This window comes from Pelobates fuscus, chromosome 7, assembly GCF_036172605.1.
Source record: "Pelobates fuscus isolate aPelFus1 chromosome 7, aPelFus1.pri, whole genome shotgun sequence".
Lineage (NCBI taxonomy): Eukaryota > Metazoa > Chordata > Amphibia > Anura > Pelobatidae > Pelobates > Pelobates fuscus.
In genome coordinates this window covers 206171638-206195772 of record NC_086323.1, presented here as the reverse complement: position 1 = coordinate 206195772, position 24135 = coordinate 206171638, and the positions used below count along the sequence as shown (strand labels likewise).

General features: G+C 44.4%; 1 protein-coding gene across 1 annotated transcript in view; it reads right to left on the bottom strand.

The window, feature by feature from the left end:
- Positions 1–14778: 14778 nt before the first annotated feature.
- The window catches only part of LOC134568487 (oocyte zinc finger protein XlCOF6-like), a 42992-nt gene continuing 33635 nt past the window's right edge, over positions 14779–24135 (bottom strand). The window contains exon 2 of the mRNA XM_063427107.1: positions 14779–16301. Within this exon, the coding sequence (XP_063283177.1) occupies positions 15101–16301 (1201 nt within the window). The 3' untranslated portion in view covers positions 14779–15100. The remainder of the gene's footprint in view (positions 16302–24135) is intronic.

Genomic DNA, 24135 nt, shown 5'->3' with positions numbered 1-24135 from the left:
AACAGACGTTCTAATTTGTCCATAGCTCCTCGTTTCTCTAACCCAGTGGTGAGTAGCCAAACACCTCTTCCAGAACCTGAACCCATGCAATTGGGTAGTGCTAAACTCACTGAGGCAGAGAGACAACACAGACGTAACGAGGGGTTATGTATGTTGTGGCGAAACCGACTTTGCCACGTGTCCTTGGAGGGGGCTGATTGCCCGCCTCTTGCCTTTGGACTATGGACCAGACTTTATGGGAATGTGATACCCCAGATAGCCATACCATGGAGCCTATTCATATAATGAAAGACTATGGGAAAGACCTTAGCTCCATGGCAATTGTACTGTGTGAGTAGGATCTGCGCGCTATTCGGTAGTTTTGGTGCGTGCAGATCCCAGCTATCTGGGGATAGGTGAAATGTCTGTGTGTTATGTGTAAATGTGACTTTATGTATTTTAAAGTGTTTTATGTTGTTTTGCAACCATGTGGTTAATGGAGTCTGCCTTTAGTCCTGGGTAATTGGATTACTTCTCCAATTAACTCCAGGGCAGAAGGGAGGAAACCAGGGTGCATTGTGGGGATGTTTTTCTGCCAGCTAGAAAGGAACAAAAGATACTTTTAGTAACTTTTGAACCCCTGGTCGGATTCATGCCATTTTTTAATATGTTGTTCCCCTGAATGGATTGATTGTGGATATGTATTTTTATGTGAATGTGATGTATGGTTTTAAAGTTATGAAAGTTGTGTAAAAGTATATTTTACACTGTATGCATAATGGGATGATGTGTCACAATAAGGGGAGGGGATGTGTGGGAGGTAACATCTATGTCATTGGTTCTTTTATGCCTCCCCCTGGGTGTGGCCTGTATGTGTGAGTTGGAAATAAAAGCCAGGCTGGATGAGCCAGTCCAGAGTTCCTGTTTTACCCTCAAAGTGAAGTGTCGTCTCATTATTGGGGGAAGGATTTATTGCATGCTGTTCCAGTTGATTGCTAGGAGTGTAAGCCTATTCGTATGGTTCCTATTCAACGGTCTACAGCATTCATATGCTAGAGAGGATTCCTATGCTTCTCTGATTCGGTGATTGTGGTGTCTGCCAGAGTGCTTGGAGTCCTCAGGAAGCACTAGGAGCATCCATTAACGGAGGTACCAAGTCGGGGTGCCAGGCGATCCGTTACATTGGTGGCAAGCGGTGGGATGGCGTCCTAGTGCGAGGAGAAGCAGCTCAGAGACACTGGTAACGTTTGGAATTACAAATTGAGGGCAACGCTAGTATCCGTACAGCGCCCCTGGCTACAGCAGGATGGAATCAGCTAGTTTTTGGACAGCGTTCCATGATGAGGAGGAGGAGGCGGCCGCGGACTACAGGGATGCAGACAGAAAGGAAGTCTGGTATGATGCCCTGGAAGACGCCCAGTGGCGGCGAGGTGAGAGTCTCCCCAGTGATGAGCAGCGACTACAGAAGCGTGTGGCGATGCGCATGTATCTATTGGGAGAGCAGCCCCTGGATGAGTGGGTGACAAGACTAGAGACCCTGGTATGGCGAGAGATCTGGCTAGACAACGCATACCAGGCCCTCTGGTGGCATACCATTCGACTTACCCCCTGGACGGCCGAGCACGACTTACCGGAGGGGGATGATTATGATGGCCCGGGTTTATTATGGGATGCCTTGGAGGACGACATTGATCTTGGCAGCACGGAGGGGTCTAGGTTTTGGGACATCTACGACTACCGGAGGGGCATGTATGTCTGGGCTGACGAATGCGAGGTGAGCAAAGACATGACCCACCTGGTAACAAGGGAGTGGGAGCTGGAGCAGGACTACCAACACCTGCTCAGCTTCGTGCAGCTCCAACCTACCCGACAAGCAGAACCAGACCTCATAGACTGGTCCTGGAGAGACCCACAGATGGCAGGTGGAGATGGGATCGAGGTCTCTCTACTGGCCCTACAGGGATGCTGGGCAGTCGGCCCAGATCCCCAGCGGCAGGTTACAGTTCAGAGAGAGGAGCTTGTTACACCCTCTCTCCAGCGGCAGCCTAACCCACCAAGGGGAGACCGTAAGCCCCACACCAGCGCAGATGGGACCGTGGTCTCTGCGCCCAAGTTACAGGGAGCTGAAGGAGCCGTCCTCCCTCCCCAGCGGCAGTGTGATTTGTTGGGAATTGGGAGCCCGGTCTCCATTCCCCAGCGGCAGAGTATCCAGCAGGGAATAGAGAGCCCATCCCCCTTTCCCCCACAGCAGGACTCTGTGCTGGGAGGAGAGACAGTCGGTCTCCCTCCGCAGAGACGGGAAGTATGCATGGGAGAGGAGATTGTTACCACCTCTCCCCAGCGGCGGATCATTAATGTACAGGGAATAGAGAGCCCAGTCTCCATTCCCCAGCGGCAGAGTGTTCTAATGGGAGAGGAGCTGGTTACCACCTCTCCCCAGCGGCAGCTTAATGTACCAGGGGGAGACTGTAAGCCCCACACCTGTGCAGATGGGACCGTGGTCTCTGCACTTCCAGCACAGGGGGTAGGGACGGTCGGTCCTGCCCCCCCACAACAGGGCTGTTTAGCCAAAGGGGAGACAGTCTGTCTCCAGCAGCAGAGCTGTGTAACTAAAGGGGAGACAGTCGGTCTCCAGCAGCAGAGTTGTGTAACTCAAGGGGAGACAGTCGGTCTCCAGCAGCAGAGCGGTGTAACTCAAGGGGAGACAGTCGGTCTCCAGCAGCAGAGCGGTGTATTTAAAGGGGAGACAGTCTGTCTCCAGCAGCAGAGCTGTGTAACTAAAGGGGAGACAGTCGGTCTCCAGCAGCAGAGCTGTGTAACTCAAGGGGAGACAGTCGGTCTCCAGCAGCAGAGCGGTGTAACTCAAGGGGAGACAGTCGGTCTCCAGCAGCAGAGCGGTGTATTTAAAGGGGAGACAGTCGGTCTCCAGCAACCAGGCTCCAACCAGACTACTCCCGTGGTAGTGCTGGCAACAGGACAGAGTACCGCTGGTCTCTGCCCCCTCAGCAACCTACCAAGGCAGCCTACCAGTCCCCCACACAGCCGTGGTGAGGCACCGGAACCTGGACAAGATTCTCCCTCACCCAGGTGTAGTAACTGTTTATTGTGGGTGGGCTGCTCTGCTGTTTCTGTCTTGTGGGTGGGCTGCTGGACTAACAAGGGCACTGACCGGCAGGAGGTCAAGTACCCTGTTAGTCTGGGGGGTAAAGGGGAGAAGTGTGGCGAAACCGACCTCGCCACGTGTCCTTGGAGGGGGCTGATTGCCCGCCTCTTGCCTTTGGACTATGGACCAGACTTTATGGGAATGTGATACCCCAGATAGCCATACCATGGAGCCTATTCATATAATGAAAGACTATGGGAAAGACCTTAGCTCCATGGCAATTGTACTGTGTGAGTAGGATCTGCGCGCTATTCGGTAGTTTTGGTGCGTGCAGATCCCAGCTATCTGGGGATAGGTGAAATGTCTGTGTGTTATGTGTAAATGTGACTTTATGTATTTTAAAGTGTTTTATGTTGTTTTGCAACCATGTGGTTAATGGAGTCTGCCTTTAGTCCTGGGTAATTGGATTTCTTCTCCAATTAACTCCAGGGCAGAAGGGAGGAAACCAGGGTGCATTGTGGGGATGTTTTTCTGCCAGCTAGAAAGGAACAAAAGATACTTTTAGTAACTTTTGAACCCCTGGTCGGATTCATGCCATTTTTTAATATGTTGTTCCCCTGAATGGATTGATTGTGGATATGTATTTTTATGTGAATGTGATGTATGGTTTTAAAGTTATGAAAGTTGTGTAAAAGTATATTTTACACTGTATGCATAATGGGATTATGTGTCACACTAAGGGGAGGGGATGTGTGGGAGGTAACATCTATGTCATTGGTTCTTTTATGCCTCCCCCTGGGTGTGGCCTGTATGTGTGAGTTGGAAATAAAAGCCAGGCTGGATGAGCCAGTCCAGAGTTCCTGTTTTACCCTCAAAGTGAAGTGTCGTCTCATTATTGGGGGAAGGATTTATTGCATGCTGTTCCAGTTGATTGCTAGGAGTGTAAGCCTATTCGTATGGTTCCTATTCAACGGTCTACAGCATTCATATGCTAGAGAGGATTCCTATGCTTCTCTGATTCGGTGATTGTGGTGTCTGCCAGAGTGCTTGGAGTCCTCAGGAAGCACTAGGAGCATCCATTAACGGAGGTACCAAGTCGGGGTGCCAGGCGATCCGTTACATATGTATTGTGGCAAGAAGGGACATCTAAGATCGTCATGCCCGGTTCGGCCGGAAAACTTGCACACCTAAGGCACGTACGGGGACCGACCTTAGGTGTGATGTATATGTCCCCTAAATTGACTAAGAACCGTTTCCTTATCAAAGTAACCTTATCCTTCGAGAACACTGCTGTTCAGTGTGAGGCTATGATTGACTCTGGGGCAGCGGAGAATTTCCTAGACAAAGAATTCTCTGCAAAACATCTCCTGCCCTTAAGACATAAAGAGAAACCTATAGCAATCGAGGCCATTGATGGAAGGCCTCTTACCCAGCCTTTCATCACACACGAAACTCTGCCAATCACTGTTTCAGTGGGTATTCTCCACTCTGAAGAAATGACCTTTCAAATCATATCTTCACCTACAGTTCCGATAATACTCGGTTTCCCTTGGCTCCTGAAACACAATCCACGTTTGGATTGGATTGAAGGAGAGATTGTGAGTTGGGGTGAGAGATGCAAAGGTGTTTGCTTTAAGCAAATCCCACAACCTATTGGCACCATTAATGTTCCTGTTACACCTCCCTTGACCACACAAATTCCACAGCAGTATATGGATTTGAAAGAGGTATTTAACAAGGTCCAGTCAGAAGGGTTACCTCCTCATAGACCTTATGACTGTACTATAAACTTATTACCAGGGACTATGCCTCCCAAGGGAGGAGTCTATGCCTTGTCCCCCCAGGAAAATCTTTGTTTGGAGGAATATATTAAGGATGCTCTCAGAAAGGGTCATATCGATAGGTCCTCCTCACCAGCCGGGGCTGGATTCTTCTTTGTCTCTAAAAAAGAAGGAGACCTACGCCCTTGTATTGATTATAGGGGCTTGAATAGGATTACCATAAAAAATGCCTACCCTATTCCCCTTATATCAGAGCTATTTGACAGATTGAAGGGAGCTCGAGTCTTTACCAAGCTCGATCTCCGAAGTGCATACAATCTAGTCAGGATTAAGGACGGTCACGAATGGAAGACCGCATTTAACACCAGAATGGGACATTACGAATACCTGGTTATGCCGTTTGGATTATGTAACGCTCCAGCGGTATTCCAGGATTTTATTAACGATGTCCTAAGAGAGTACCTTCACATGTTCGTTCTAGTGTATTTGGACGACATTCTCATCTATTCCCCAGACCTAGAGACACATCACGAACATGTGAGAATTGTACTGAAAACCCTGTTACAGAACGGCCTTTACTGTAAACTGGAGAAATGCCAGTTTGACCAAACGGAGATACAATTCCTTGGATACGTTATATCTCCGTCTGGTTTCCAGATGGATCCTCGCAAACTGGAGGCAGTCTTACAGTGGCCATTACCCAAGGGCCTTAAAGCTACTCAACGCTTTATAGGTTTTGCGAATTACTACCGCAAATTCATAAGGGGATTTTCCTCCGTGATCTCCCCTATAACCAATTTAACAAAAAAAGGAGCAAATTGTATATCTTGGCCCAAAGAAGCAAGAGAGGCATTTGAACGATTAAAATCTTTATTTTCCTCAGCACCTGTCCTGACCCATCCTGATCCATCCAAACCATTTATCCTAGAGGTGGATGCATCAGAGACAGGAGTTGGAGCCATTCTGTCTCAAAGAGAAAGTCCTGATACGCCTTTACATCCCTGTGGATTTTACTCTCGCAAACTCACACCTGCAGAGAGGAATTACGACATAGGGAATAGGGAACTTTTGGCCATTGTACTTGCCCTTAAGGAATGGAGGCATCTCTTGGAAGGTTCCAAAGAGCCACTTTTGATCTTTACTGATCATAAGAATTTGGCTTATATTGGGGACGCTAAGAGACTGTCCTCTCGTCAGGCTAGGTGGTCATTGTTCCTCTCCCGATTCAATTTCGTAATTACATACAGACCTGGTACTAAAAATACCAAGGCAGATGCACTTTCTCGGCAGTTTGAGACAGATGAAGTTCCGGAACAGGTGATATATCCTATTGTACCTCCTGAATGCCTCATTGCCACTACAGTTTCCGAAGTGTCTTCTCCACTCTTCTGTGCCATAATAGCAGATCAAACTCAGGCACCTGTGGGAAAACCTCCGGACAAACTGTATGTGTCACCTCAGTTTAGAAAGAAGGTACTAGATTTGTTTCATGACAACCTCACAGCAGGCCATCCTGGAGTTCACAAAACCCTCTCTGCCATCTCCCGGAGGTTTTGGTGGCCTGCTCTTAGAAATGATATCAAAGAATATGTTGGGGCATGTCAAATATGTGCCGTTTCTAAAGTTCCTCCTAGATCGCCTCCTGGACTCTTACAACCACTGCCCATACCCAGTGCTCCTTGGACCCACTTAGCCATGGATTTCATTGTGGATCTACCCAGTTCAAACGGGTTTAATACAGTCCTTATGGTTATCGATAGGTTCACAAAGATGGCACATTTTGTCCCCCTTAAAAAATTACCATCTGCTCAAGATCTAGTTCAAATATTCTTGAGAGAGATCTTTCGGTTGCACGGTGTACCTAAAAGCATAGTATCTGACAGAGGTACCCAGTTTGTTTCTAGGTTTTGGCGTTCCTTTTGTAAGCAATTAGGCATTGAACTCTCCTTTTCGTCGGCATATCACCCTCAAACTAATGGAGCAGCAGAGAGGGCGAATCAGTCTCTAGAAGCCTATTTGCGTTGCTTCATAAATGCCAATCAGTCCAACTGGTGTGAGCTCTTACCCATGGCTGAGTTCGCCAGGAACAACGCCACTCATGAATCTTCTAATCACAGTCCATTCTTTGTAAATCAGGGTTATCACCCCGCTGTTTTTCCTTCTGAATTCTCAGACACGGAAATTCCTGCCTTGAACACCCGTTTGGAATCAATTCATGATACCTGGGATTCCGTCCATTCAGCTCTGCAGAAAGCTTCATTACGAGCAAAGGCCCAAGCTGACAAAAAACGGGGCGCTAATCCTGTATATCTTCCAGGTGACAGGGTGTGGCTCTCCACAAAACATATCAAGCTTAAGGTCCCGTCCATGAAATTTGCCCCTCGGTACATAGGTCCCTTTTGAGTTACCCAACGTATTAATCCAGTGACCTATTCTTTGGCACTTCCGGCTCATATGAGAATTGCAAATACTTTCCATGTGTCTCTGCTCAAGCCCCTTACTTGCAATCGCTACACCAGCTTGTCCACTCCTCCTCCGCCCTTGGTGGTGGGTGACCAAGAAGAATACGAAGTCCATTCTATCATGGACTCCAAATTATCCAGAGGTGTCTTGTCCTATCTCGTTGACTGGAAGGGTTATGGTCCCGAGGAACGTTGTTGGGTTCCTGCTGACCGGGTCCATGCGCCCCGTCTTATCCGGTCATTTCACAACCGCTTTCCTCTTAAGCCGGGTCCTTCCCGCCCGGTGCGCGGTCTTCGAGTGGGGGGTACTGTTGCGGTTACCGGCCCGCCGAGCCTCACGGCCGTGCCCGACCGGCACGGCCACGCCGACAACACGAGCTTACCTGCTCGTCGGCGAGCCGGGAACCGCTCCTTCCGTTCTTCCGGGCATCACGCCCCAATCAAACATGGCGCTGACCACGTGGTCGCGCCTAAGAGTAGCTCCGCCCCCGAAAATTATACTAACGTGTGCGTGACGTCACGACGTCAACGCACACGCACGTTTTGGGGTCAGAGGTCGCCCTCTGACCAATCATAGCCTAGAGAGGGGTATTTAAACCCCTAGCTTTCCCCATTACTTTGCCATGTCGTGGTTTCAGTTTCCTGGTTCCCTGAAAGTGCTATTCTCGTGTTTCTGATTTCCTGGTATCCTGATCCTTGGCGTTTCCCTGGTTATTCTGATTTCTGGTTTCCCTGACTTGGCTTGTCTTATCGGTATTGAGTATTTTCTGGCTTCCTTGACCTCGGCTTTCCCTTTGACCATTCTCTGTCTCTAGCGTATGATTCCGGCCATTCTAAGGTCCGGTTTACGCTCTATCCTGTTATTTTCCTTTTCTTTCTTATGTATATATTTACATAGTTTCTGCGTGCTGGACCACATTACTAGTCGTGACAGTATGAGAAATAGGATCTGGAGAAGCATTTGAAATCCCTCTCCACTGGATGGAACACACGCCATATGTCCATTAATCCGTATTTCCTAAGTATCTTTTGAAACTGAACAGCCTGTGAAGTTACTGCTTTATTTGGCCCAGAGAGGATTAATGTTTTCCTATCCAAATTAACATCCAATATATGATTAAAGTCCCCCGATAGAAGTAATTTTATATTTTTCAACTTTGTCTAAAAGATCATAGAAATACTTGTTAGAAGGATTATTAGGCGCATAAACGTTGACTAGAGTATAAATTTCTGTTTGAATTTTAATTATTAGTATTATAACTCTAGCTTCCTCATCTATTTCTTGGTAGATAATTTAAGCATCTATATCATCACTTATGATAGCTACCCCTCTTTCTCTGCTTCTCTAATGAGGCGGATACCACTATTGAGAACCTTTGTGGGATAAATCTTAGATTATCATCTCTTTTCCAATGCGTCTCCTGTAAAAAAATGATTTGAGCTTTTTCTCTCTTAATATAGTCAAACAGAATCGCTCTCTTATTAGGGGAATTAAGGCCCTGAGAATTTAACAATATCATTTTAACCATTACACTTTTTTAACCTCTTATAGAATTTCTCCAAGATCCAATATCCGTATCTGTATTCTTGTTGAACTATTTTTATAAATTTCTTCCGTCTGAAAATGCGCCCCCGCTCCTATACCAGTCATACACCACCCCCTCATATAAGAGAGGCATTCATACAAATAACCCTGAGTCATGAACTCTAGGTATAGATCCATAAGGGAAAAAAAACATAATTGGAATCGTGTCCTCATCAGGATAACTCTTAGATAAGGAGAAAATAAGAGCTGATAATTATTAAATTATTACTTCGCCTTCTAAAGTGCCGTAGAAATATCCAAAACCTCCCCCCAACAACAATGTTAACCAGACCTTTTACTCTTCAAAATTTGAAATCACCTACTATAAGACAACCTGTCCCACTCTTTGGTCTCACAATTATTCGAAGTTCCCTCCCTTCTTTATCCCCGACTTTCACCTTAGAACCAGTGATGGGAATACTTCTATCTAATACTAAGTCTTTCTACACATGTGGTTCAAATTTATCATCTTGTGCAAGTGTTATATTTATCTATTTTCCTTATATCATTCCAAATGCTACAAAATTTAAAAAAAGGATACCCTATTCTAATGAAAATTAACCCAGTGATGCATAAATGTCACATCCATTAATTCTATTACATGTTCATCTTAATACTTTATCTAACATCGAAATTTTAATCAGCTTGTGTAAGTGTTAATTGTATCTGTTATCCTTTGTATTTGTTTAAAGTTCTACCCTATCATAGAAGGATACCCGATCCTAATAGATTTAAAATTAACCCAGTGATAAATAAATATCATTACCATTGATTCTGTTGCCTTATATTCCTCTTAATACTTTTCCTAACAGCAAGCATTTATCAACAAACCAACGTGCTATTATATATCATGATTTTCTCCTAAATCGTGAAAAGTGATTCAAATTCAGTTATTAACATACTAAACCTTTTTCGTTTAAATAAAATATTGGTTCAATCTAAATACAAATCAGGAGACTTCATGTTACTTATTTTAATTCTCTCCATAATTAAACCATATTTTCCAACCAATTTATAACCTTTTCAGGTGAGTCAAATGTGTGCATAATCCCATCTTTAGTAACTAAAAGTTTGGTTGGCAAACCCCATCGATATTTTAAATTATTTTCCCTTAAACGCAAGGGAGCTGGTAAGAATTGTTTCCTCGCTTTCCTTGTCTGGAAAGACAAATCCGGGAAGACCTTTATATCATTACATTTGCCTTGATCTCTTTTCCATTGTCTTGCCGCTTTAAAAAAATTTCTCTAAAGGAATAAGAGTGACCGGCGATGATTATATCTCTTGGAAGATCAGCTGGTTTATATAGTCGGTGTGTTCTTTCAAGAAAGTCCATTTTATCATCAATATTTATTTTGAGAGCCTTAAAAAACTCTGCAAGATAAATTGCCAAATTTTCTTGTGAGATGGATTCAGGAATGTTTCTTATTCTGAGGTTATTTCTTCTACCTCTATCTTCTTTGCTTATAGATCTCTCTTCCAAATCATTTATCTTCGTTTGTTGTTTCTCAATAATCTCACTTTGCTTCTGTAGGAGAAATTCTAAATTTTCTATTTTTTGTTTGTTGGTTTCGACTTTTTGACCGATCGACATTAATCTTGCTTTAGACTTGCAAAGCTCTCCTGCATTTCTATTTTTATTTGTTCCAGTTGTATATCTAGACATTCTTTTTTTTTTCTTTTATAATTCAGTATTTTTTGTGTGCTGCTTAACAGAAGGTATAGTTACTGTGACGAAACCAACCTCGCCACTGGGCATTGGAGAAGCCTGCTTGCTAGCCTCCTGCCCTGCGACTATGGCCTTGGGGTGTATTAACACTGTAAAAAGGGTATTTGGGCACAATGGATGTTTATATGCTGTTCCTGGCCCTTTAAATACTGTGGAGCAGTATTGCAACTTTAAATTGGCACTTCGGATACAGTCGAAGTGCCGAAGTGGCCGCCTTTCGACAAACGAACACGTGGCGGCGGCCATTTTAACTTATTCGAACGCGGTCAGCGGTGTGTGCAGCCAAATCTATGAAACTGTTTGCGGCTACCCAATTGCACGAACACCGCTGACCCGTACCTTCTTCGACACTGCGGCTGGAGACTAAGTCCCGTTCGAAGATTCGAACACTCGTTTGAATGGGACTTAGTCGTTTTTTCAGCCTGAAATAGACCGACCGCACAGCCCAGATCTATGGAACTGTTTTGGGCATGAAAATGTGCCTGGGGTCGGTCATAAAGGACTTCCGACCAACTTTTTATCCACTGGAGGGATTTGTCTGATTTTTGAGAGTGTTTATGTTTAAAGTGTGCGGATTCTAAATATGTAATTTTTATGAAGATTGGATGTATGGTTTTAAAGCACATGTATAAAAACTGTATTTTTCCTGGCTGTAATAATTATGTTAACTGGTTATCTAAGGGAGGGAATCTGTGGGTTGCAACCATTATGCTATTGGCTATTTTACACCTCCCCTGTGGGCGGTCTTATATGTGTAAAATGGAAATAAAAGCCAGACTGGGTGTGCTAGCACCTCAGATCATCTTGTACCTTCATGAAGTTTCGGCTCATGTTTGGGGGATTGGAGAACTACACTCTGGGGATTGCTATAATCACTATACTCCCCAGGGTATAATCGCTGAGCTCTGCTAAGAGCTTGTTCCTGTTCCTGCTCTCTGGAATTCGGAGAGGTCCACCTACTGGAAGCTGGACCCTGGTCTTGGGTCCAGAGTGGGTGGAGTCGGCAAGACCCCAACCAAGCTGCGGCGGTTCGTGGGGTCAGCAGTGGTTATGGTGTCAGGCAGAGTGCTTGGAGACCTCGGAAAGCACTAGGAGCATCCGTCAGCGGAGGGTACCCAGTCGGGGTGCCAGCAGTTCCGTTACAGTTACCACATGCAATAGTGAACATTATTTTATATATCAGCATCTGATTATCAACGCATATGTAGTAATTTGGCACAATTTTTTATATTTTTGAAAACGTTATGAGACCTAGGAAGTAGGTTGGTGTAATATTGGGTATGGTTACATCAGTTGGTACATGAGTGTCGTTCCCTAGGTCATAGGGTGGTAAAGGAGGCGTGATCCATAGTGGGTGGTTTTGTATTAAGTCAGCTTTAAGCTGGGAGCTGAGGTATCGCATGGAGGGATTGTCTCCTTCATGGATCTGTAGTAATGTCAAGTGGTTTGTGTTGTCGGTCGGTCTTGAGAGTAGCTTGTCAGGAGGCCTTTTCCTTGGTCCGTTTGAGAGGTAGTAACCCTAACCTAGGGGCTGTCGGGGGGAAGTTGTGTTCTGTGTTGCAATACACATTCCTCTAGTGCACTAGCGTGTCAGCGACATCCCTGGCATGCTCTTAGAGCGTCATTTGGGTCAGGTTTTTAACTAATGAGTCATCAACAAAACTTAAGTAATAGAAGGTAAAAAGTAATAGGAGAAAAACCTTAAGTCTCTGGGTCCCAGGCGGGAGAGGCGTTCTGGGTGTTCTTGGTTGGCAGACCCAGTTTTGGTAGTAGCGCGGTAGTCTCGGATCCTGTAGCGATTTTGTACGTGTTTCCTTGGTGTGTAACCAAGAGGTGGCGTGGGTTTCCCCACCGATATGGTTTTCCCATTGAGCCTAGCTGGCTGGTGCAGTCACTGAGGGTTTTTCTCCATTGGAGAGTGGCTCTAGTTATGTCCTGATAAAAAGTCAATTGGGACTCCTCGAAGTTGAGTGGCATCTTGCCCTTGAGTGCAGAGATTATGTGCCCCCTATCTTGGGGAAGGATGCAGCGGACTATGACTTCTCCTGCGAGGGGTGTAGATGCCCTTGTTGGAGTGGGTAGTCGGTATATTCCGGCAAAGGTGAGTTTCCTTGCCACCGCGGGGGGAAGTATTGATTGCATGAGACGTCTCACGTAGTGAGGTAGATCCTCCCTGGAGACTGAGACAGGGATACCTCGGATATTAATGTGGTTGCGTCTGTGTTTGTCTTCTTGAGCGGCTATTTGAACCTCAAAGTTTTGTTGATTGTGTAGTAGTTGGAGGAGGGATTGTTGCAGCGAGGTGATTTCCCTTTGGATCCCTTTCACTTCTCCCTCAGTGTGTACTACCTTTTCAGTGATTTGTTGCATGCTGGTTTTAAGGGTAGGTAGATCTGCAGCTAGTAGGCTTTGTATTTCTTGCAGCATGTTTTGCATATGCTGTAGGTCCTGATTGGTGGCCGGTTCAGTGATACCCTGCTGGGGTGTGGGTTTTAGTAGTGTAGCCCCCTGAGTGCTTTGTTCCACTGAGTTAGACTCTTGTGGGGAATCAGGGCCTTGTGCGGCCGCCATTTTGGCGAGTGTTTGCTTCTGGAGCATTATACCTATATCAGGCTGTGAAGTACCTTGTTGGGGTTTCTGGGATCTGTGTCCCATCTCTAAGGTTCCGTGGTCGGAGCTGTGCTGGGATGTGTCCCACGCATCCTCCAGGAAGTCCCCGCCTAGCAGATAATCCAGGCCGTAGTGGGCTGATGGGAGGTAGGCCCGGGCTCTGTGTTTTGGCTTTGCCTGCTTCGGGGTGTACTGAAAGGGCATTGGTCGATTCTGGGGGATCTCCCCTGTGCTATGCCGGTATTTGTGTTGCTGGATGTCAAGGTTGTTGGCAGATTTTCGTTAGATTGGGCCCGTGAGTATCGGAGCTTGCAGAAATGGCATCTGGCCTGTCTCGCTACCAGGCTCCACCCCCATCTAGACATTCTTTTAAGTACGCTGGGGTGATCATTTGTCTTTCATCTAAGCGTTCCTGTGATTCTCTCTCGTTGAGATCTCCTGTGTGCTTACTTAAAGCCGTTTTATTTGGCGTTGATGTTGAAGAAATTTCCAAGGTACTTTTATCTGCTGGGGCATTAAAACAATTTGAGAGTCTCTTTTCCTGTTTTTCTTTTTTTTCCCGATCTTTTTTTGGGAGAGGTTTCGTATCTTGTCTTTGATCAGCTGTTTTCCTTGTTGCCATAATTCTAGTCTGTTTTGCCTCTATTTTCTCATTTTTATTTCCCTTAGGGAGCATTATTTAGCAGAAAAGCCCTGCCAGACGTTTCCGGTATTTATCACTTTAAAGGAGGTATTAAGTTATTTTCTTTTTCTTTATATATACACAACGTCTCTCCCTTCTCTACCTTCTTTGTCTTCAGGCAGATTAATGAGCAGAGATTTCTTTTATACTTTCTATTCCCCTTTTCTGTTTTTTGTTTCATTATCCTTTACCATTTTTTTTTTCTTCACCCCCTTTTTTTCTCTTTTCCTCTTTTTTTTTAATCTGCTTCTCCTTCTGCTTCCTTTCCTTTTTTTTTTTTAACTTTACAGCTAGATCAATTTTACCTCATATGAGTGTCTTTTCCAGGTATTTAAATTCAGTCCGCACTCTTTATTTCCATTCACGTTGCATAACACCGTTCTAGGTGTAAGCCTTCATATACGGCAACACCGAGCATCGTGCTCGTTTTCAGCCGAAGTAACTCAGTTGCAGCCTAAAGACATGAAGCAACATGAAGCGAAACTACCTCTCTTGGCACATGAATCCAGTCAGCATACTCGTCCAGTCGGGATACTCGCAGAGACAAGCACTTGAATATTCTGGCAGATAGCTGGTAGCGACTCCTTCTCTCCCGCGTGGGACTCCAGCTCAGCTCAGTCCGGCGGCGTGCACGCCACGCTATGTGCCCTGCATGACGTCACGTCATCATCCCCGCCCCGGATTGTATATATATATATATACACACACACACACACATAATTATTTTACATTTATTTAATTATTTTTACTTTTTCAAATTATTTATTTTTATAATATTATACACACAATATATGCAGGCCAGGACCACCGGGCTCATTACAAGCCCAGCATTCCTGTTGGGGACCGGGAGCAAGCGGTTACCTTTGCAGCAGCTCCGTTCAGCTTCCCCAGTCTAAATCTTGTGAGACCCACGGCTGTCAGAGCCAAATCTAACAGTAATATCAAAGGGGAGAAAAGTAGAGAGGGGCTCTGTAGAGTTAACACAATCGCAACACCAATGCATCATTTATACATTGCTACTGTCAAAGGTATTATATATTGTGTCAGGATGAGAACAATTCACAGTATTAGAGGTTTTATTCCCATGTTAATTTATAAACGCATTATAAAAACTCTACTGTGTCAGTTATCTGATGTTTAACAAAATCTGGTTTACTGACAAAACTATTTTTCTATTCTGCACATGAGAAAGGTTTCTCTCCTGTGTGAGTTCTCTGATGTGAAACAAGATTTGAGTGTCCGCTAAAACTTTCCCCACATTCAGAACTTGATAAAGGTTTCTCTCCTGTGTGAGTTCTATGATGTTTAACAAGAGTTGTGTAATGTCTAAACCATCTCCCACATTCAGAACATGAGAAAGGTTTCTCTCCTGTGTGGGTTCTCTGATGTCTAACAAGATGTGTGTGCCCGCTAAAACATTTTCCACATTCAGAACATGAGAAAGGTTTCTCTCCTGTGTGAGTTCTCTGATGTATTGAAAGTTGACACTGCCGACTGAAACATTTCCCACATTCAGAGCATGAGAAAGGTTTCTCTCCTGTGTGAGTTCTATGATGTTTAACAAGAGTTGTGTAATGTCTAAACCATCTCCCACATTCAGAACATGAGAAAGGTTTCTCTCCTGAGTGGGTTCTCTGATGTGAAACAAGATTTGAGTGCCCGCTAAAACATTTCCCACATTCAGAACATGAGAAAGGTTTCTCTCCTGTGTGAGTTCTCTGATGACTAACTAGAGATGTGTTATGTCTAAACCATCTCCCACATTCAGAACATGAGAAAGTTTTCTCTCCTGTGTGAGTTCTCTGATGACTAACTAGAGATGTGTTATGTCTAAACCATCTCCCACATTCAGAACATGAGAAAGGTTTCTCTCCTGTGTGGGTTCTCTGATGTCTAACAAGATGTGTGTGCCCGCTAAAACATTTTCCACATTCAGAACATGAGAAAGGTTTCTCTCCTGTGTGAGTTCTCTGATGTGAAACAAGATGTGAGTGCCCGCTAAAACATTTTCCACATTCAGAACATGAGAAAGGTTTCTCTCCTGTGTGAGTTCTCTGATGTGAAACAAGATTTGAGTACAAGCTAAAACATTTCCCACATTCAGCACATGAGAAAGGTTTCTCTCCTGTATGAGTTCTCTGATGTGAAACTAGAGCCGGGTTACGGCTAAAACATTTCCCACATTCGGAACATGAGAAAGGTTTCTCTCCTGTGTGAGTTCTCTGATGTGAAACTAGAGCCGGGTTATGGCTAAAACATTTCCCACATTCCGCACATGAGAAAGGTTTCTCACCTGTGTGAGTTCTCTGATGTTTAACAATGTGTGACTGCCAGCGAAAACATTTTCCGCATTCAGAACATGAGAAAGGTTTTGTGTTTATGATCTCCTTTGTAGACATAAAGGGTTCTGAGAGATTGCTTGAGTTTGGAGAGCTGGAATCCTTGGTTGTCTTATTAAAAGATTTCTTCATAATCTTGCTTAGTATATTTCTGTTGTTGTCCTGTCCTTTAGAAAGACTTCTGCTGCTGGAAATATCTGAAAAAAAAATGTACTGGGAGTTATGAAAAAAATAATCTATAACTGATGTATTGTTTACCATACTTAAACACTGACTTTATTTTCATGAAACATCAGAAATATGACTATGAAACACTATGGTGATTAAGTAATACAATAAAAAAATATTTGTGTGCTCTAATTCCCATTATAATATAACAATTGCAAATACAAACTTACTTGTATTCACTTGGCAAAATGTAAAATGACTATGCTTCACGATCAACGTAAAAATCATAATGTCGCCTGCTCGGTTACCAGACAAGCCAAAAGAGCACTTTTCAGAGAAAAGATTCTCCCAAACAAGGGGAACATTCACTACATATGAGCCAGAGGGAGACTTAGTTTATTTTGATACAGGAACTCCACACACTGGACCGGCCACTATCTCCTTTCCTCGTGGTCAATTCGGCTATATTACACGGATTCGATATTTGCACAACTTGGGCGCTCAAATCCGGGCTATCCAGGGATATAATACTTGTGGGTGTTCTTATCAAACTTGTATACTGTAACAACCTCCTACCATGTTGCCTGGGAATCTCTATCTTTTGTTTTCCTGCCATCATCCACATTGCCCTGTACCTAAGAACAAAGACTTTCTGGCCCTTCAACTGTTTTGTGCGAAGGATTGGTATGTTTGATATGGCACTTCGTAAAACAGTCGAAGTGCCGAAGTAGACGAAGTGGCCGACGTTAGACAATCGAACACGTGGCGGCGGCCATTTTAATTCAGTCTTACCTGTACCTTCCCATTCGAACGCACGTTCAAATGGGACTTTGTCATCTTTTTAATGTAAAATAGACCTCCACTTAACTAACGAACACCGCTGAAACTTAACCCCGTTTTCACTTCGACACTTCGACAGAAGTCGAAGTGCGTTCGACTATTCGAATGCCGCCTTCGGATGGGTCTTTGTTATTTTGCAGGGCAGAAATAGACCCACCGCACAGCCTGAATCTGTGTAACTGTTTTGGGCATACAAACAGACATCCAAAGACACTTTTTAATATTTCTGGAACCCCTGAACGGATTTGCACGAATTTTGAATATGTTTGTCCCCAAGTTGTGTTGTTCATAAAAATATAAGTTTTATTCCTGTATGATGAAAAATCTGAAAGTTATAAAAATGCATAAAAAGTTTTAGCTCGGAGATAATTGAGGATACAGTAAGAAACTCAATTATCTACCAAGCAGAGGGGAGGGAATCTGTGGGTTGTAACCATTGTCTGATTGGTTAATGTCTAATTGTCTGCGGGTGTCTCCCTTGCATGAGAGCACCGCATAAAAGGAGAGTACCTGTCATTAAAACCTCAGTTCTATTTTACCCTTAAAAACGTAGCTTTGTCTCGTTATTGAAAGGGAACCTGCTCAGCTAATCACTAGCTCTTTTAAGAGCTCTACCTCTCCCTCTCTACTTAGATCCAGCTGATAGAAAGAAGGCTACTCCATTACTACACAGCATCTTGCCGGGAAGAAGGATGTCTCCAACGGCTGATACCCCTCTCCACTGGGGTAGCCGTTACATATACATTTTGGGGTGTTTTGTGGTTTCGTATTGTACTTCGAATGCCTGAGAGATAATTAATTTAAGCAAAAGCAAGCTCACAGACAGAGGCGTCTGGGCACGCTTACTGTAAAACTGAATGGAAACCCCATTTCGGGGCTCTTTGTATATAACCAGGCAACTTGCCCTAATAAAACAAACATTCTGATTTACCCTTCATCAAGTCTTGGCTGATGTTTGGGAACACAAGAGCTATATCACACTATCACATTGCGGGACTAGGGAGACTCTTCTGCAGATATACTCAGTCAGAGTATAGGGGTTACGGAGTTACAATTAAATCACATGTATCTAAAACAAAGTGTACTTGCCATATGTGTGCAGACCTTCTTTCTACATTTTGAATCCCTTTACACTTTTTAACCCTTAATAGTACACATGTTTGGTGGCAGCATTGTAACATGACAAAAAAACCTCAACCCCAATATGTAGAATAAAAACAAGGCAGTGGAGCCAACCTCAAAGCTAGATGGACACGTCTAAATCTGCTCTGAGCGTGCCTACAGCTAATCCCTATTCATCGGGCTCCTGACTAGCCATGGGACATCCAAAACATTCTCTATTGACCTAACAACCGCCTGGCAAAAAATGTACCTGGAAATCTGGGGCCTTAAAATTTTTCACGATAATGCAGACCTACAACATGGTGCCGCAGGCCCCAATATGAATCCTCCCAAGGCCGTTCAGCCTCCTCAAGCCATGAGAGCTTGGACCACCTGATATCCAAATCCAACCTGGAAATAAGCAAACCCTTGAGAAATCTGCTGTAACAGAACCCCTGTTATTGTCTGGCCCACAGACTTGAAACATTGTAACCCCCTGGATGTGTTACCATTGCTATATTTAACATATGAATGGGAAAACTAATGATACTGCTAACCCATTCGTATGAACAAACAAACTGCCGAACCAGAGATTACCCAGCCTAGGCGTGTGTCACCATTTAACTCCTTGACTCTGTGCCAGACCGCAAACGTTCTAAGTGGTTCACTGGGTGGCCGTCTATTCGTATTTACAAACACGTGGCAGTGGCCATCTTTTTTTGTTGAACGGTGTTTGTCCAGCGGTGTTTGGTCGTCGAGTGTCTGGAACTATTTTCAGACACTCAAACTCCTGAACACCGCGGAGAATTCCAGGACCACTTAGCTTTGCACACATTCATACGAACGAGGCGGCGTTCGGTAAAAGTATTGCACGAACGAGGCGGCACACGACCAGCAAAGGCACAAACAATAATAAGCATGACTGTTCAGTATTTTAATTGTACAAAAAGGGACCGGCCGCACCAGCTGAATGCATGGAACTATTCTGGGCAGGAGCCACGTGTGTGGCTGGGCAGGGATGGGACTTCCAGTTATCGCCCAAACCCCTGAACCGATTCATATGATTTTTGAGTATGTTTGTCCCCTAATTATGCTTGTTCAGAAAATTTAAGTTTTATTGAATGTATAGTTTTGGTGTTAGCTCAATTATCTCCAAGCGAAAAATATACTTTTTAACCAATTTTTATGATACAGCAGTTAACTCTATTATCTCCCGGCAGAGGGGAGGAATGTACAGTAATGACTGGGACTGTTTAACTGTGTAACTGTAAATGATTGGTCATCAAGTTTGTGTCTTCGGTGCCCAACAAGGTCCACATGGGTGGTAACCTAGTGGGAAAAGTTGTATAAAAGAAATGATTGTGTGCCCATTAAATCAGTTCTGCTTAACCCTCAATACGTAGCCTTGTCTCATTATTGAAGGGAACCTGCATCCAGCTAAATCACTAGCTCTTGTAAGAGCTCTGCCTCTCTCTCTACGCTGATCCAGCTGATGGGATATCGGGAATACTCTGCAGCACAGCCTCTTGCCGGGAAAAGGATGTCTCTATTGGCATACACCCCTCTAACAACCTGAGACATTGCCAACATGATAAAGAAACTCGAGGTCTCCTTTCAAACCTATCTGGAGGCCTTAGGCACCGACATCCACCACATCAGTGAAAGAGTACACTGAAAGACGCAATGATTTACTTCACACCTACGTACAGCAACTACAAGCCACTGTATACTCCCATTCCTCTTACCCGTCAGCCATGCATAGATCCTTTGATGATATCAACAACCGCGGAAGACACAACAACCTCCATATGAAAGGCTTACCGGAACAAGACAGGGAAGACCTCGTAAGAGTGAAAAAAGGAAATATAAGGGATATCGGGTGCTCCAAATGAATGAGCGTACAGGTGCAGCCTAAAAACACTCCAAGTGTATTGTCACCAAGTACACTTATGTAAAGACAGAAGTACCAAAGAGAAAAAAGTGTCAAAGTGCACACAGTGAGAATTATTCTTTACCTTTAAAATAAAAGCGAAATGTGTGGGTATTTCTATTGATATAACCCTAAATCATAAAAATACAAAGCAGAGGAACCATAGTGTAACCTGTATACATAAATATAACAGTGATAAAATAAAAATGGAACACTCACACTGTACAGAGCCTTTAGAGAATGGCTCTGAACTGTAAAGGCAGGTCATCCACAATAGGGATAGTTGCAGTGGTGTATCACTGGAACCTTGGAGTTTCAGAGTAAAAACTGGAACCAGGAACCAAATCAACTATGTAAAAAGGTATTTATTCCAAGTTGTAGTTAAAACATAAAAGAAAATAGCACAACGCATTTCAACCTTAAGAGAGATCTTCCTCAGGTGCAGTCTACCTAGCAACTGACATAACAGGCTTTATATACCCTAATTAACTAAACATAACAAACAAAAGGGGTAATAATGAACACACATGTGAAAAAAAACTTTCATATATGGTTCGGACCGGTTGTAATCCGCCTTACCCAACATGGTGGCTCATCCGGTTTCGGTCACATACGGAAAAGAAAATGCTGCTAACTAAGATGTCTGTGTGTCATATCATATGAGGCGGCAGACTTCAATTGGAGGTTTCCTGCATCTGTATTGTCCATGGGCGGTCTTTGTGTCGGCTCTGGTGGTACTTACTTGAATCAGATTATCCATATGTTTATAAAGCATGCGTGTTGCAAATGGGAGGTCTTGTCCAATAGTGAAGGGTTAAACCCAAAACATTGTCTATATCCAAGCTGACTATTTTTGTCACGGACATATACTAATAAACTCTTAAATTACCTAATTTCCTTTAAACATTGTTATTTCAGCATTTGTCTCAAACGCCTAGAACTGTTTTGCGTTTTTCCCACAATGCAATATGGTTCCCTCCCCTCTGCCCTGGAGATAATTGGGAAGTAATACAATTATCTCCAGGACAAAGACACTTCGCCATTTTAAATTCAAAACCAGAAAGTACATAAAAAGTACATAAAAATACATAACTTTATAATAACTGTACATTTCACATTCACATCACATATCCCAAGATAGCCGGGATCTGAGGGCATATTATTGGCGAATAGCGCTCAGATCCCATACGCATAGTTCAATCGCCATGGAGTCAAAGTTCTTACAGTCTTTTGGTATGCGATTGACACCATGGGAAGGCTATCTGGGTTAAGTCCTTTCGTCGATGGTAAAACTCCCGAACAGCCGGTGTTCGTACGCGTTTGTCGAGACAGCCAGGCGACCCGTTGTTTCAGCGGTGTTCGGCAGAAAGAGTGTCCATTTTTAGCTCCATGAAATCAGAGCCGAGCTTTCGTGCGTTTTAAAATGGCCGCTGCCTCGTGGTCGACATACGAACGACGGCCACAATGAATTCGGTTTAATTGAGAAGTGTCTGCGGTTAACCACAACGTTCTAATTGGGATCAAGAGGTTAACCAGCAGCACACTTCTATCCTGGGTGGCCATCCGTTCGGTAGCTTTATTCAGTAAAAACAGTCATTCGTATGGCTGGGCTATTGGAAACAGCCATTTACACGGACGTGCAGGAAATAGACGAATCCACCACAATAGACAGACGGATGGTTCTGTCACAGCACCCAACCCACGTTCTAACCCTGCTGCATGTTTACTGTATTTAAAAAGAATTTGTCAACGTCCACGATAACATTGGCGCAGGAACTCCCCCCCCCCCAAGATAGTTCAGGTAAACTACTCCTGTGGAACACCTCAACCCATGGACCGTCTTTTAAGTAAACCACATGTAGGTGCCAAGGGGTCATACTGATGTTTAAATGCTTTGTTGACTAACATGCTTCCGTTAAAAAACAAAAACCCACTCAGCGGGACACCATGTCTCAGCCAGTGACAATGCTTTTGTTATTATATGTGACCGTTATGGGCAACAGCCCACATATTGTATTGTTTTCTCTTTATCGCCTGCTGAGTGAACAAAATAAAGAATAAAAAAAATAAAAAAATAAAGAATGTGTCAAGGGCAAAACATGACGCAGATAGATATAAAATTAATTATTGATGGTATATTGGGTTATGATCCAGATTCAGAATGGGATTGGTCTAAGGTTCCCTCGGTGTCTACATTGGACTCTAGCACTACCATAGGTGGTGAGGATCCCTATGTATTGTCCACGTACAGGGCCGTTTGAAGTAATTTGGGGGCCCCAAGCAAAATAGACATGGAGGCCCCCCCAACTCCCCCCCTCCCACACGCACACAAAGCCTACAGGATCCACAGCATAGCCATACAGTTTAAGTTCACCCACACTTTATTTAAATAAAAAATGTTTACAGTGCAACTACTGCTGTTGCATATAATGTGCATAAAATTTGAACATTTTCAACAATTGAACATTTGCAAAAAACACCACTGTACCATAAAATAAAATATACATAAAAAAAAGTGCACAATAACTAAATCCAACATACTTAAAGGGACTCTCCAGTGCCAGGAAAACAATTAGCTTTTCTGGCACTGCAGGTCCCCTCTCCCTCCCACCACCCATCCCCGGTTGCTGAAGGGGTGAAAACCCCTTCAGTGACTTACCTGAGAATCCCACTGATGTCCATCGGCGTTGGTTTTGGGTCGTCGCCGCTCCTCCCCTTAATTGCGTCAGCCGGCGGGGGAGACTGATCCCGCCCGCCGGCTGAGAAGACCTAATGCGCATGCAGAGAGCTCTCCATAGGAAAGCATTGAAAATGCTTTTCAATGCTTTCCTATGGGGAATTGAGTGATGCTGGAGGTCCTCACACAGCGTGAGGACGTCCAGCGACACTCTAGTACAGAAAACCTGTGCTATGAAGCAGGAAGTGCCCTCTAGTGGCTGTCTAGTAGACAGCCACTAAAGGAGGCGTTAACCCTTTATGAAAACTGCAATAATTACAGTTGCAGGGTTAAGGGTAGTGGGAGTTGGCACCCAGACCCCTCCAATGGGCAGATGTTGTCTGGGTGCCTGGAGTGTCCCTTTAAAACACACACATACACACACTAACAGACAAACACACACACACATTAACATTTTTCAGTTCTCACAAACGTGCAAATTATCTAAAACTGTCCTTTTTACTCCCCCCTCCCCCTATTCATGTTTTTTAACTCCCCCCCCCCCCCTGTTTTTCTTTACTCCTACCCCTCCCCATGTTTTTTTACTCCCCCCATGTATTTTTTTACTCTACCCCCATGTTTTTTTTTTTACTCTACCCCCATGTTTTTTTTTACTCCCCATCCCGTGTTTTTTTACTCACCCCCTCCTTATGTTTTTTTCACTCCCCCTCCCCCCTCCTATGTTCTTCTCACCTCCCCTTCCCTGTATCTTGGCCGAGCTCCTCTTCCTCCTGTCAGTCCGGCCGGGTCCGCGCGGTACAGGAGATTCAGTTTCCTGTTCCCGGCCGGACTGAAAGGAAGTGAGCACTCAGTACACAGCCAGGAGGAAGAGGAGCTCGGCCACGCTACATGGAAGGGGAGGATGGAGGTGACGAGAGAGGAGTGCTACAGCCGCCTGAGGCTCTCTATAGAGCGCTCAGGTGGCTGCAGCCTTATAGGAAGCACCGGCTCTGCTTGGGGCCCCGGGCAAGCTCCAGGATGGTGGGTAACCGCAAGCTAATAGACGAACAGCTGGGTGGTCGCCGTTCGCAGAGTCGAACACGTAGCGGCGGCCATCTTGTTTAGTGGAATGCGGTCAGCGGAGTTTTGCCGTCGAGCTCATGGAACTAAAAT